At 42.6% G+C, this 12690-nt stretch overlaps 2 protein-coding genes across 5 annotated transcripts in view; one reads left to right on the forward strand and one right to left on the reverse strand.

Annotated features, from left to right (window-relative positions):
* Positions 1-12690, reverse strand: part of SPAG16 (sperm associated antigen 16) — a 399910-nt gene that overhangs the window by 137767 nt on the left and 249453 nt on the right. The gene's annotated exons all lie outside the window — the stretch shown is intronic.
* LOC309367656 (tigger transposable element-derived protein 1-like) lies at positions 3906-7638 on the forward strand. 2 transcript variants are annotated; one of them, XM_081907213.1, is made up of 3 exons: positions 3906-4239; positions 5519-5590; positions 5765-7638. In XM_081907213.1, exon 3 carries the CDS (start codon positions 5791-5793, stop codon positions 7489-7491), a length of 1701 nt encoding a protein of 566 aa, XP_081763339.1. In that variant the 5' UTR covers positions 3906-4239; positions 5519-5590; positions 5765-5790; the 3' UTR covers positions 7492-7638. The 2 variants fall into 2 exon arrangements, with proteins under 2 accessions (XP_081763339.1, XP_081763338.1); XM_081907212.1 differs by lacking the exon at positions 3906-4239 and having other exon boundaries at positions 5384-5590.

A 12690-nucleotide genomic window follows, 5' to 3' on the forward strand; every position in this document is an offset into this window, starting at 1 on the left:
TGATGAAGGGGATGCCCATGAAAAATTATGCCAAAATAAATTTGTTCATCTGTAAGGACCTAGATGACTCAAGCTCTGACAGGTTTTAAATCCAAACGTGAGAGATTATGGACCCCATGTATAACTAATGTGAAGCAGAAATGTTATATTAATATTAATGCCTATAGAGTCTCAGTGTTGGTGTCAATTACTTTTGCATTTTAAGAATTTTGCATTGGAAACATGATTACTTAAGTATACATTTTTTATTTTTCAGAAATGAGGATAATGTTAGAACAAATATTTTGTGACATCTTAATATGAATGAGTAATGACTACTGATATATGGATATTTTTGTATGCTTCGTATACTTATAAAAACATGTTTTACATTCAGACCACTAATCAATTCAGGGAGGAGGAGGAGAGACACCCCCTCACCCCACAAAGCCTCTTTTGAGTCTCATGTGACAGGATTTCACTGGGACCATATTTTAGTCCAACCCCCACAATGCAGGAATATAAACAGACTTTTGGGACCCGAGCATGTAATTCTCATGGGAATGAAACCAAAAATGACAAACCCATGTGAAGTTTTCCTCCCTCTTCCCACAGATATTATGATGTCATTATATAGTATGCTTCTCTTTTTCTATTCAGGCTAGGGGGGAAAAGAGCATATGATTTTATCACAAGTTTGACTAAATATTGTTGGAAAGAGTGGACAAGATATGATGATGATGATGATGATGATGATGATGGTAACCCTGTGCCAAGTGTTAATTCAACACCTATGAGATGGCTGCAATGTACTTGTTACAAAATGAGTTCCTAATCAAGTCAGTATTACATTAACCTAAAGTTGATATTTTTAATGAAGTATCCTTTGTATTCTGTATCTGCCCCAATGAACCTCACACTTCTATCCTACAGTCTAACTTGAGAATTAAAGTTACAGATAGGTAGCCGTGTTGGTCTGCCATAGTCAAAACAAAAAAAATTCCTTCCAGTAGCACCTTAAAGACCAACTAAGTTAGTTCTTGGTATGAGCTTTCGTGTGCATGCACACTTCTTCAGATACACTGAAACAGAAGTTTCCAGACCCTTCTATATAGTGAGAAGGTGGGGAGGGGTATTACTCAGAAGGGTGGTGGGAATGGGTGATTGGCAGATAGCTGTGATGAGCCTGTTGACGACTCTTAACGACTGCAATAGGTCTTATAAGAAAAAGCAAGGGGTGAGAAGGTGAAAAATGGCTTTGTTATGTATAATGAGATAAGAATCCAATGTCTTTGTTCAGGCCAGGTTTCTCCATGGTTTTAAGTTTGGTGATAAGTTGCAATTCAGCAGCTTCTCTTTCCAGTCTATTTCTGAAATTCCTTTGTAGTAAAACAGCTACTTTGAAATCTTGTATAGAATGTCCTGGGAGATTGAAGTGTTCTCCTACTGGTTTCTCTGTTTTGTGATTCCTGATGTCCGATTTATGTCCGTTTATTCTTTGGCGTAAGGTCTGGCCTGTTTGTCCAATATAGAGAGCTGAAGGACACTGTTGGAGGACATTGGATTCTTATCTCATTATACATGACAAAGCCACTTTTCACCTTCTCACCCCTTGCTTTTTCTTATAAGACCTATTGCAGTCGTTAAGAGTCGTCAACAGGCTCATCACAGCTATCTGCCAATCACCCATTCCCACCACCCTTCTGAGTAATACCCCTCCCCACCTTCTCACTATATAGAAGGGTCTGGAAACTTCTGTTTCAGTGTATCTGAAGAAGTGTGCATGCACACGAAAGCTCATACCAAGAACTAACTTAGTTGGTCTTTAAGGTGCTACTGGAAGGAATTTTTTTTGTTTTGAGAATTAAAGTAGCATAACATGAACTGGGGGATGTGTACAGCTTCCACAATTTCTACGTTAAATGTGCTCCTAAGGTGAAGAATATTGATCTCGCTCTCCTGGTTGACCTGTGCAGCAACCCCCCTTCTCCCAGTTTACAGCTTGTAGCCCCACAGAAAGATTCTTCGATGACTACATGTCATCCCAACAGCAATGTTTCTTGAAAAAAATATTTTCCCCCCTGCTTCTTAAGAAAGAGTTATAGTCTTCGACAAATACTTCCTTGGCCTGTCATTGACATTCAGCTCCCAGCTCTAACAACAATAGAAGAGATTGATTTGTAAACCCCATTATATTTGTATTCCCTCCCTTTGGTACTTATGGAGACTTTCCGTAGGAAGGAGACTGAAGAGTAAATGTGGGCAGAGCAAATGTATCTTGCCTGGCAGGTAGAAAATTGATTACCAATTCCCATCTCAAACTTCCCCAGGGATTTCTCCAGATAGTCCCCAGCTGGAAGCCTGAGTGGGTGGCATGAATAGCGAAGGTACACCAGAGATCATAAATCAATCACTGTTATACAGCCTGCAATTAGATAACAAAGTTTTGTCTACAGAAATATAGTGCTTTTCTTGGTTCTTTCTGAGATTCCCCCCTCCCCTAATTGCTCTACACAGCATCCCCTTTCTATGCCTATTGGTAAGGAATTACCAGTGCCACACACTGGAAACGGAATATGGAAAGAAACCTGGAATCAGACTGGGTTTTTTAAAAAATAGAACTCAATTATTAACAATAGTAATAAGCTTCAAATCTATCTCTAAGTTGCATCTGTTGTGTGGGATAAAAATAACTCCTAAACCCCCTTCTGTTGGCACAGCAATCCTGCTTTACTGGCAGAAAAGAGACATAAGTGTAGCAAACTCCACCAGCTGGCAGGAGTCTAAGGACTGCTGTTTAAGCACAGGATTGCGAGTGCTGTAGATCACAAGTCATGTTACCACTGGTGTAGTGGCCACAAGTTGTATGGTTTCATACTATTGCCCTGATAATATTTAAAGAAATTCATATTTGAATAAAACATCCCATGAGCAATATACTGACAAACAGTTTTTTGTTTGTTTTTAAAAGAAAACAGTTCCCCTGAAGGAGGAGGTAGAAAAACCATTCCTTAATCATTTCTCTCTGGAGCAGGAAGATCTGAATACATGGTACTGTGATTATAAACCAGCTGCAAATGTCCCCCTTCTCTGCAAATTTATTGAGCATGTAGCCAGCAACCAGATCCAGGTGCTCTTGGATGAGGCTGATTTCCTGAATCCCTTTTAACTGGGATCTTGAGTGCATTTTCTTTACATTTTATGGGCAAGATGCGCAATCTGCACTTCTTGAACTGCTTCTGCTCCGCTTCCTGATCTAACAAAGGCCCGCAGTATCTGCTGGAAGAAGGGGTGGAGCGCTACTAAAGATTATGGCAGTCCAAACTCCTTTTCACCACTCAGCTGCTCCCCAGCAAACTGAGCAATGCAGAGTCGATCAGAGTTTTAAACCTTCCTTATCACTCCCATAATTCTGATGGAAATTGCCTCCCACCCCACCCTAAAACTTAGGAAGAAGCTTAAAGCAGCATGGGGTCAATCAGGGTGCCAACTTGACTAAAATATTGGCAGGTAAACCCCAGATTACAAGATGCAGCACACACCCACCCTTTGAATGCCAACACCCATCGAATATTTTATTGAGGACGCCGAAGGCACCTCAGCCCCAGGAAGTAGGCTCCTAGGTGGTCAATCCTCGTAGGAATTCAGAGTAATCACACAATTAACATTCAGATAGATACACACACAAAAGCTTGCATTTAGGAATATCAACTCACTTATCCACTTGCATTATGAGGAAATTATATATACAGATACATGTAATTATTTTATTTGTTTTTGAAAATTAGTTATAAAAAATAAATTGCAATTATTTTAGTAAGTCCCACACAGTCTTAAAAAACAATTTTTATTGCTAAAGTCAGCAGCAGTTTATCTACTTTAATAAGAACAGTAATTAGCATCACTAAACAATGCCATTAGGAAGGACAGCTTGATGCTACAGTAGTGCCCCGCAAGACGAATGCCTCGCAAGACAAAAAACTCGCTAGACGAAAGGTTTTTTCGTCCGCGATTTGCCTCGCAAGACGAATTCCCCTATGGGCTTGCTTCGCAAAACGAAAACGTCTCGCGACTTTGTTTCCTTTGTGTAAAAACCGTTAAAACCAAGGGTGCTTAGCTTGAGCAGCTGCAGTTGCGACTTGACTTCGAGGAGCAACTGTTAGCACGTGGTTTGGTAGCCTTTTCTCAGACTTTGCTCACTTTTGAAGCTTTTCCAAAACTTTTCCAGAACTTTTCCAGAACTTCTCTTTCATCCATTTGGTAAGTTAAACTTTTAAAACTTTTTTGGGGGGTTTTGGATTTTGGGTTGGGGTGTTTGGGATTCAAGGACTTGGTGTTGGGAAGGGGTTTGCGATAATCTGGGGGCTTGTGGGCCTTTTTTGGGAATTTTTATGATTTTCTGTGACCATTGGGCCAGGTTGTTTTTTTTTGAAAATTTTTCTGAGTTTGAATTTCTGAGTGCTGGCTGGCTGGGGGAACTGTTGGGGAGGTTTCTGCAGAAATCTGGGACCATGTGGGGGTTTTTGGGGAATTTTTATGATTTTCGGTGACCACTAGGCATGGTTGTTTTTTTTCAAAAAAATTTTTCTGAGTTTGAATTTCTGAGTGCTGGCTGGCTAGGGGAACAGTTGGGGAGGTTTCTGCAGAAATCTGGGACCATGTGGGGTTTGGGGGGAATTTTTTATGATTTTCTGTGACCATTGGGCCAGGTTGTTTTTTTTTGAAAATTTTTCTGAGTTTGAATTTCTGAGTGCTGGCTGGGGGAACAGTTGGGGAGGTTTCTGCAGAAATCTGGGACCATGTGGGGTTTTTGGGGAATTTTTATGATTTTCTGTGACCATTGGGCCAGGTTGTTTTTTTTTGAAAATTTTTCTGAGTTTGAATTTCTGAGTGCTGGCTGGCTGGGGGAACAGTTGGGGAGGTTTCTGCAGAAATCTGGGACCATGTGGGGTTTTTGGGGAATTTTTATGATTTTCTGTGACCATTGGGCCAGGTTGTTTTTTTTTGAAAATTTTTCTGAGTTTGAATTTCTGAGTGCTGGCTGGCTGGGGGAACAGTTGGGGAGGTTTCTGCAGAAATCTGGGACCATGTGGGGTTTTTGGGGAATTTTTATGATTTTCTGTGACCATTGGGCCAGGTTGTTTTTTTTTGAAAATTTTTCTGAGTTTGAATTTCTGAGTGCTGGCTGGCTGGGGGAACAGTTGGGGAGGTTTCTGCAGAAATCTGGGACCATGTGGGGTTTTGGGGGAATTTTTATGATTTTCTGTGACCATTGGGCCAGGTTGTTTTTTTTCAAAAAAAAATTTCTGAGTTTGAATTTCTGAGTGCTGGCCATGTTGTTATTTTTTGAAATTTTTTTTGTCTGGGTGGGGAAGCAGTTGGGGAGGGGTTTGCAGCAGTTGGGGAGGGGCTGGGGGAGCAGTTGGGGAGGGGTTTGCAATTTCTGTGTTGTGGGTGGGTTGGTGCGTGTCCGTGGGAGCAGTTGAGGTTTTTGAAGACATTGGTGATTTTTGAAGCTTTTCCTAAACTTATTTTGCAGCCATTTGAGGTTTCTGAGGACTTCGGTGGTTGATTGTTGAAGCTTTTCCAGAACTTCTCTTTCATCCATTTGGTAAGCTAAACTTTTAAAACTTTTTTGGGGGTTTTTGGATTTTGGATTTGGGGTTGGGGTGCTTGGGATTCAAGGCCTTGGTTCTGGGTTTTAATTTCTGTGTGGTGGGTGGCTGGCTGCTTTTGTATTTTTTGGGTTTGAAGCACATCACTGATTTTTTTTTCTGTTTCTGAGTTTACGAAGGTAGGAGCTGTGCTGCCATGGGACCCAAGAAGACTGCTGCTGCGGTGGCCGGCGAGAGGAAGAAGGAGAAGGTGACGCTGGAAATGAAGAAGGAGATCATCTGGAAGCACGACGGCGGAATGCGTGTGACGGACATCGCCAGGGAGTACGGCAGGAACCCATCGACCATCGGGACCATCCTGAAGATGAGGGAGAAGATCCTGGCGACTGATGCAGCCAAGGGAGTCACCAGGATCGTGAAGAACCGCCCAGCTGTCCTGGAGGAGGTCGAGAAGTTGCTGCTCATCTGGATAGAAGAGAAGCAGCGTGCAGGGGACACAGTGTCTGAGGCCGTCATTTGTGAGAAGGCCAAGGCCTTGCACGCTGACCTCATCCGGGAACAGCCAGGAACCTCAGCCGAGCCAGAAGTCTTCAAGGCTAGCAGAGGTTGGTTTGACCGGTTCAAGACAAGATCTGGCATCCACAGCGTGGTCAGGCATGGAGAGGCTGCCAGTTCTGATGTTCCTGCGGCTGAAGACTTTGCAGCGGAGTTCCTGGAGCTTGTGAAGACGGAGGGCTACGTTCCGCAGCAGGTCTTCAACTGCGACGAGACCGGGCTGTTTTGGAAGAGGATGCCCAAAAGGACTTTCATCACTCAGGAGGAGTCCAGGCTGCCTGGCCACAAGCCCATGAAGGACCGCCTGACCCTGCTCTTCTGTGCCAACGCAAGCGGCGACCTGAAGATCAAGCCCCTGCTGGTGTACCACTCGGAGAACCCACGGGCCTTCAAGAGACACAAGATCGACAAGGAGCGGCTGAGTGTCATGTGGCGATCCAACAGCAAGGCTTGGGTCACACGTGTGCTGTTTGTGGACTGGGTCAATCTTGCTTTTGGCCCTGCTGTCAAGCAGTACCTGCTGGACAACGACCTGCCGCTGAAGGCTTTGCTTCTGATGGACAATGCTCCTGCCCATCCTAAAGGCCTTGAGGTGGACTTGTTGGAGGAGTTCAGCTTCATCAACATCATGTTCCTGCCGCCTAACACCACGCCACTGCTCCAGCCGATGGATCAGCAGGTCATCGCCAATTTCAAAAAACTCTACACCAAGGAGCTTTTCAGGCGATGCTTCGAGGTGACTGACTGCACCACCATCACCCTGCGGGAATTCTGGAAGGACCACTTCGACATCGTCACCTGCTTGAAGATGGTCAACACGGCCTGGAAAGGGATCAGCCAGAGAAATTTGAATTGCGCTTGGCGCAGCCTGTGGCCGGACTGTGTGGCACCAAGTGACTCTGATGCACCAGAGTCAACAGTGGTGCAGGACATTGTTGCCTTGGGGAGGACCATGGGCCTGGAGGTCACGGAGGAGGACGTCTGCGAGCTGGTGGAGGGGCACGACGACGAGCTGACCACCGTGGAGCTGGTCGAACTGCAGGCAGAGGCTGCGCAGGAGCAGGCCTCACTGGAAGAGGAGGAAGCAACTGAGGAACGGCTGTCCTCCGAAAGACTGAGGGACATTTGCCAGAAGTGGAAGGAGGTGCAGACTTTTGCAGATCTACACCACCCTGAGAAGCACGTGGCACATGACGCTGGGAACTTTTATGATACGAGGGTCATGTCGTCTTTCAGGGAGCTGCTGAAAAGGCGGATAAAGCAGCAGACTATGGACAGGTTCTTGACCAAGAAGCAAAGAGTGGAAGAGGAGCCTTCTTCGAGTGGTCCCCCAGAGTCTTAGAAAATGTATGTACTGTGCACTTTGTTGATTTTTAAATGTTTTTCTGTCATGTTTATAAAGTTAATTTATTTTCCCTTCAATTTTTGAACTGCTCTTTACAGTATGTGTGACTTTAAAGAGCAGTTAATAAACTGTTGTTGTACCAAATTTGGCTTTGTTTGGACTTTTTTTGACCATAGGAACGCATTAATTGATTTTCAATGCATTCCTATGGGATTTCGTGCTTCGCAAGACGAAAAATTCGCTAGACGACAAAAATTGCAGAACGAATTAATTTCGTCTTGCGGGGCACCACTGTATTTTCTGAGTTTATGCCTTTCAGATAATCTAAGGAAGCAGCACACATTTTTAAATGAATGTTCTAAATTAAATTTGGATCAGTCATACCATAGTTAGCTTCTTTACAAGGATACACTGATAATATATGTTTAGTCTTTGATGGTAAACATGGAGTCTGTCTACTCTCCCAAGGCCATGGAGGACACTGCCTTCCATATTCCATGGCTCTTGCAGTCCTGCTCCGACATTCCACAGGGTTTAAAAAGCCTCTGAGATGCTGTACAAAGAAATTGTTGGAGTGCTAAGAGCATTTTATTGTTGGAGTGCTAAGAGCATTTTATTTAGCTAGCTAGTTTTCCAAAAAGTCCAGGGGGTCGTCCCTAGGTGGTCTTGGATCCAGGCAGTTTACTAGGCCAAGCCTGCATAGTTTAGCAGGTACAGTGATTAGTTTCTAGTCCTAGTTCTAAACCTAAGAAATTTAGGAAGCAAAAAGGAAAAGTAGCCTTTCTAGGCAATTTCTGTGAGATGAACTGCCCTGGCTACTCCTGGCTTTCAGCCAATGAGTGAAGTGAGATATACGATTCATAGGAATCCTGGGGTCCTCTTTTACTGTCCCTTTCTGCTTTTCTCTCATTGTCTATTCTTACCCCATCTTTATGAGATTCAGTAACATGAAGAGATGTGCTTGGCTTCCTCTCTGGTTGATTTTAAATGAGTTCTGAATATCTTGATCTGCTTTTTAATTAAGGCTTGCATCCTGAAAGTTGCAGTTTCAACTGTTGCTATTATTTTATTTATTTTTGTTTCCTACTGTTTTGGTGAATTGCATTTTCTACAGTTGTTGTTTTCTTATTTTGTTTGTGAAGCAACTTGGCAGATTTTTTGGGGGGGTGTGCCAATTTCAGTGAGTCTACGCTGAGTTTGACTAATGTCTGATAACCCAGCGATGAAATACTGCACGAAAAGGAATCATGGCACAATTGTATGCATCAAGATTCCCTTTTTCCGCTTTGCTTCATCAAGGCATGATGTGTCTCTGCACATCAGCAATCTGTATTGGGGGAAAGTTATAAATTAAGAGAAGAAACTGAAAAGGGCAGCAGACTGCACATTTTTAAATTTGTACAAAGCCAACAGATCAAAACCCAAAGAATGGTGGACTGCTAACTCATTGGAATCATTCCACAATCAAGACTAGTTAATTGGGGATTCCAAAATGCATGGAGAAATTTGGATGTGGAGAATTCTGTAAGCATCTATCTCTACTTCAGACCATTATCTGGGCCCAAGCAGAGACCCAGGAATTTTTCAACTCCAGCAGTTAGATTATGAATCTTAAAAACAGCTGTGAATATTTTTCAGGGGTAGGGACATGCTATTTCTGATATAACAACCCCAAATAATAAGAAGGCATCAATAAGGATGAAAATATAAGATAATACACATGTCAATGAAGTCCTTGACATATATATTATCCTTATCTTATCTTCCAAAGACAACTTTGGAAGGGAAGAATCTACCAGAGTGTAACATCACACTAGCTACTCTCTGACTTGTGGCCCACTGCGCCAATGGACACCTCTCCAAGAGGTGCATAGTTGTGCATAATGCACTCTCTTTCTCCAAAGTGACATTGGTCTGGCAGTTTACCTGAAAGCTGTGTGAGGATTCCTCCTGCTTTCCTCCGTCTCTGCCTCACAAAATGGTCCAAGGATGCCTTTAATGACATGCAGCTGGCAACACTGGGACAGGATCACAGTCAATTTGAGAGAAGCCTTAGTGGCAATTGCTGGCACCATGCTCTTCTATGTGTGGCTAAATGGCTGTTCCTGCATTGTTGCTTTTCATCTGGTAGTCTTTAACGGGCCACTCCCACTCAGACACATGTACTGGGTATTTCTTGCCTTAACATTAAGGGAAATAATGTTTTCCCTGTTCACTGACTCAGTGAACTTGTTTTATTTTACCAGATGAAAATTGACAATGCATATTAGCAATATGAAAATGACATGTTTTTTTCATCAACAGAATAAATTTTGTCATGGGGAAAGGGAGACTGCTTAGCTAATCTTCACTTTTGAGTTGAAAATCTATATATAAGGTAATCTCTAATAAGAAAAAACAGTAATTTGGATTACATTTTATTGCACTATTTTCAGTTCTATCTCATTATCTAAAGTCTACTAATTGTGTTTTTAACAGTTTTGGACAAAATAAAATGACAGACAATTTTAAGTCAATTACAATGCAGAGATGAAGTAAAATATATAAAGATGCACATTATCAATGAAAGGGTTTAAGAATTGTTTCACATAATGCTCATTTTTACCAGTCTTTGTGGAGCATGTTGCACTAATAACATCTTCAGGTTGTAGATAATTGAATGAAGAGAGGAAGGCAAGGTTGGGGGGATAAATTGCTAAAATATAAAGAATGGGGGAAATCATACTGCAGCCCCCAAGTAGCTTGTTTATATATTATTTCATAAAATTTATACACCACTTGACTGTAAAAACACACACTCTTAAAGCTGTTTACACAAAGATAAAACAATAAAATCAAGAAAATATTACAATACTTTAAAACATACACATTAAAATATTAAAACAGATTAAAATTCATATAAGCGTTTCTAAGCAACTGGGTAGGCTTGCCTCAACAAGAGTGTTTTTAGCAGGCAGAGAAAGGAATAGGCAAAGACTTTCAGAGTGTAGGCACTGGCACAGTTCTTACAAATGTGTAACAGGTACTATGTGGCACCTGTAGTAGTGCCATTTTCGCCGACTGAAGCAGTTGACTGCACATGTGGAGTAAGGCGATCTCATAGGTAAACTGGTCCCAAGTTATTAAGGACTTAGTATACAGTTGTACCTTGGTTGCCGAACGCCTTGGATCTTGTATGTTTCAGCTCCTTAATGATCGAAAACCGGGTGTGTTCCGGTTTTCAAATGATTTTCAGAAGCCAAACGTCCGGCACGGCTTCCAATTGGCCTATTGGAAGCTGCACCTTAGTTTTCAAACAGTTTTGGGAGTCAAACAGACTCCCGGAAACATGCTGTTCGAGAACCAAGGTACGACTGTACTAATAGCAGCAGCTTGAATTTGGCCCTGTAGCAGACTGGCACCCTGCACAGATTTTTGAGCACAGGCGTGTTACACACACACACAATCTAAAGCACTGCACAAAACCTTTGGCTACAATCTTAAAACAGCTATTAGTAGGTCCCACTGGAAACAACTGAACCTCCTGCCCAGTACTATAAAGAATGGAAGGTTGGTGTCTGCACCAGGCATTCATGGGCAGCTGCTAGGTCTCTGCACCTTGGCGTGGCAACTGCCACTGTATGCACTGGTCACTCCCTACAAGAAAAAAATACTGTGACGGAAGCCAGAGTGCACAGAAACACCATTAACCTTCCCACCACAACAGTACCTATTTATCTACTTTCACTAATATAATAAACTTATTACTAATGTAATCATCTTGCACACAGTAGATTTATCCCAATGTGAAATCCTGTTTCTCTTTTATCCCAGCAGTAATAGTTTTTGGTCTCTTAGGGACAATGTTCCTCACTATAAACCACTATGTTTCAGGAACCAGGTGGGAAGCCTCAATCAACTGAGTAAGAGACTGGCATGTAAAGCACCCTCATTAGCAAAATACTCTTATGCATTTTCCTTGCAGACAGGAATGTTGGATGCAGACCAATGTATAATATCAATGGAAGTGAAATATTATATATATATATATTCATATTCATTGGGGGAAATTAAAAGTCAAAACAAACTTTCCAAATGGTGTTTACCGGCACTTATTTCATGAGATTGGAAGTCACAGTTCAGATCTGAAAGAACAGCCAGTTCTCAGTGGATCAGCCAATGGCACCTTCTTGGCAGCTCATTGTTCCTTCTGCATGCTGTGCCAGTGCATGCCATATTCTGCAACAATTAATTTCAAATAGGCTACTGCAAACTCTTGCCAGAGACTTAGGGACTTGAGCCATTAAGCCCCTAAGCTTGGCACTGTTTTTAAGTCATAGAGTGATGAGGCATTGCAACAGTCATAGTGGAATCTGCATCTCAACACCTGGCAGAAAAATACCTGAATTTTCATTAGGTTGCCAACCTTTTGCCATAAATCTTTTGACCCCTGGACAGGGACAAAGGGTAGCATGGTTTTGCATTGTATTGTACTTTTACGGCTGTACACAGCCACCCCAGAATCTGTTGTGGTCTAGAAGCCTTTAAAATAAATAAGCAGGAGCTGTGAACAGGTCAGAGGGCAAAACCTGACTCCACCACTAGTGGAGCTAGCTGCAAATATTTTTTCCATCTGTGGCTACAAATGTGATACGGTGTGTGTATGTTTGGGTTTTAGTGCAGGGTAAGGGAGCTGTGCAAGTAAATGTGAACAAGATCAGTCCTTGTTGCTGCTGCTGCTGCTGCAGAGCCATGTCATTGATCTGACACCACCCACCCTGCCTCTCTCAGCTCAATACACCCCAGACCTGGTGGCTATGCAGCAAGTCTCTCACAATGCAGCACTGGAAATGGTGCACTAGGGCTCAGGTGAACCATTTGTCTCCTTGTTGGATATGCAGCACAGCTCCAGCATGAGCTCTCAGCAGAAAAAGAGATTGTGCTGACTTTCCTCAAAAATAAACAAAAACTCTGCCAATCAGCTCCAAATTCTGCTTTCTTCCACACATGCACACAAACATACAAAATATGTCAACTAGCCTGAAGGAAAAACCAAAGAAGCAAGCAAGCAAGTAAGCGAGGTCCCCCACCTGGTAGACTGGCAAGCCTAAATGTAACTCAAAAGAAACGTGAGCGATGCATCTCCTGTCTATGTCTCTAGGCTACTGTAAATGTCTCTAAGCAGCATTTTCCCAGCTGTGTTCTGTCTGTCAGCTG

This window comes from Podarcis melisellensis (genome assembly GCF_964234715.1).
Source record: "Podarcis melisellensis genome assembly, chromosome: 1".
NCBI lineage: Eukaryota > Metazoa > Chordata > Lepidosauria > Squamata > Lacertidae > Podarcis > Podarcis melisellensis.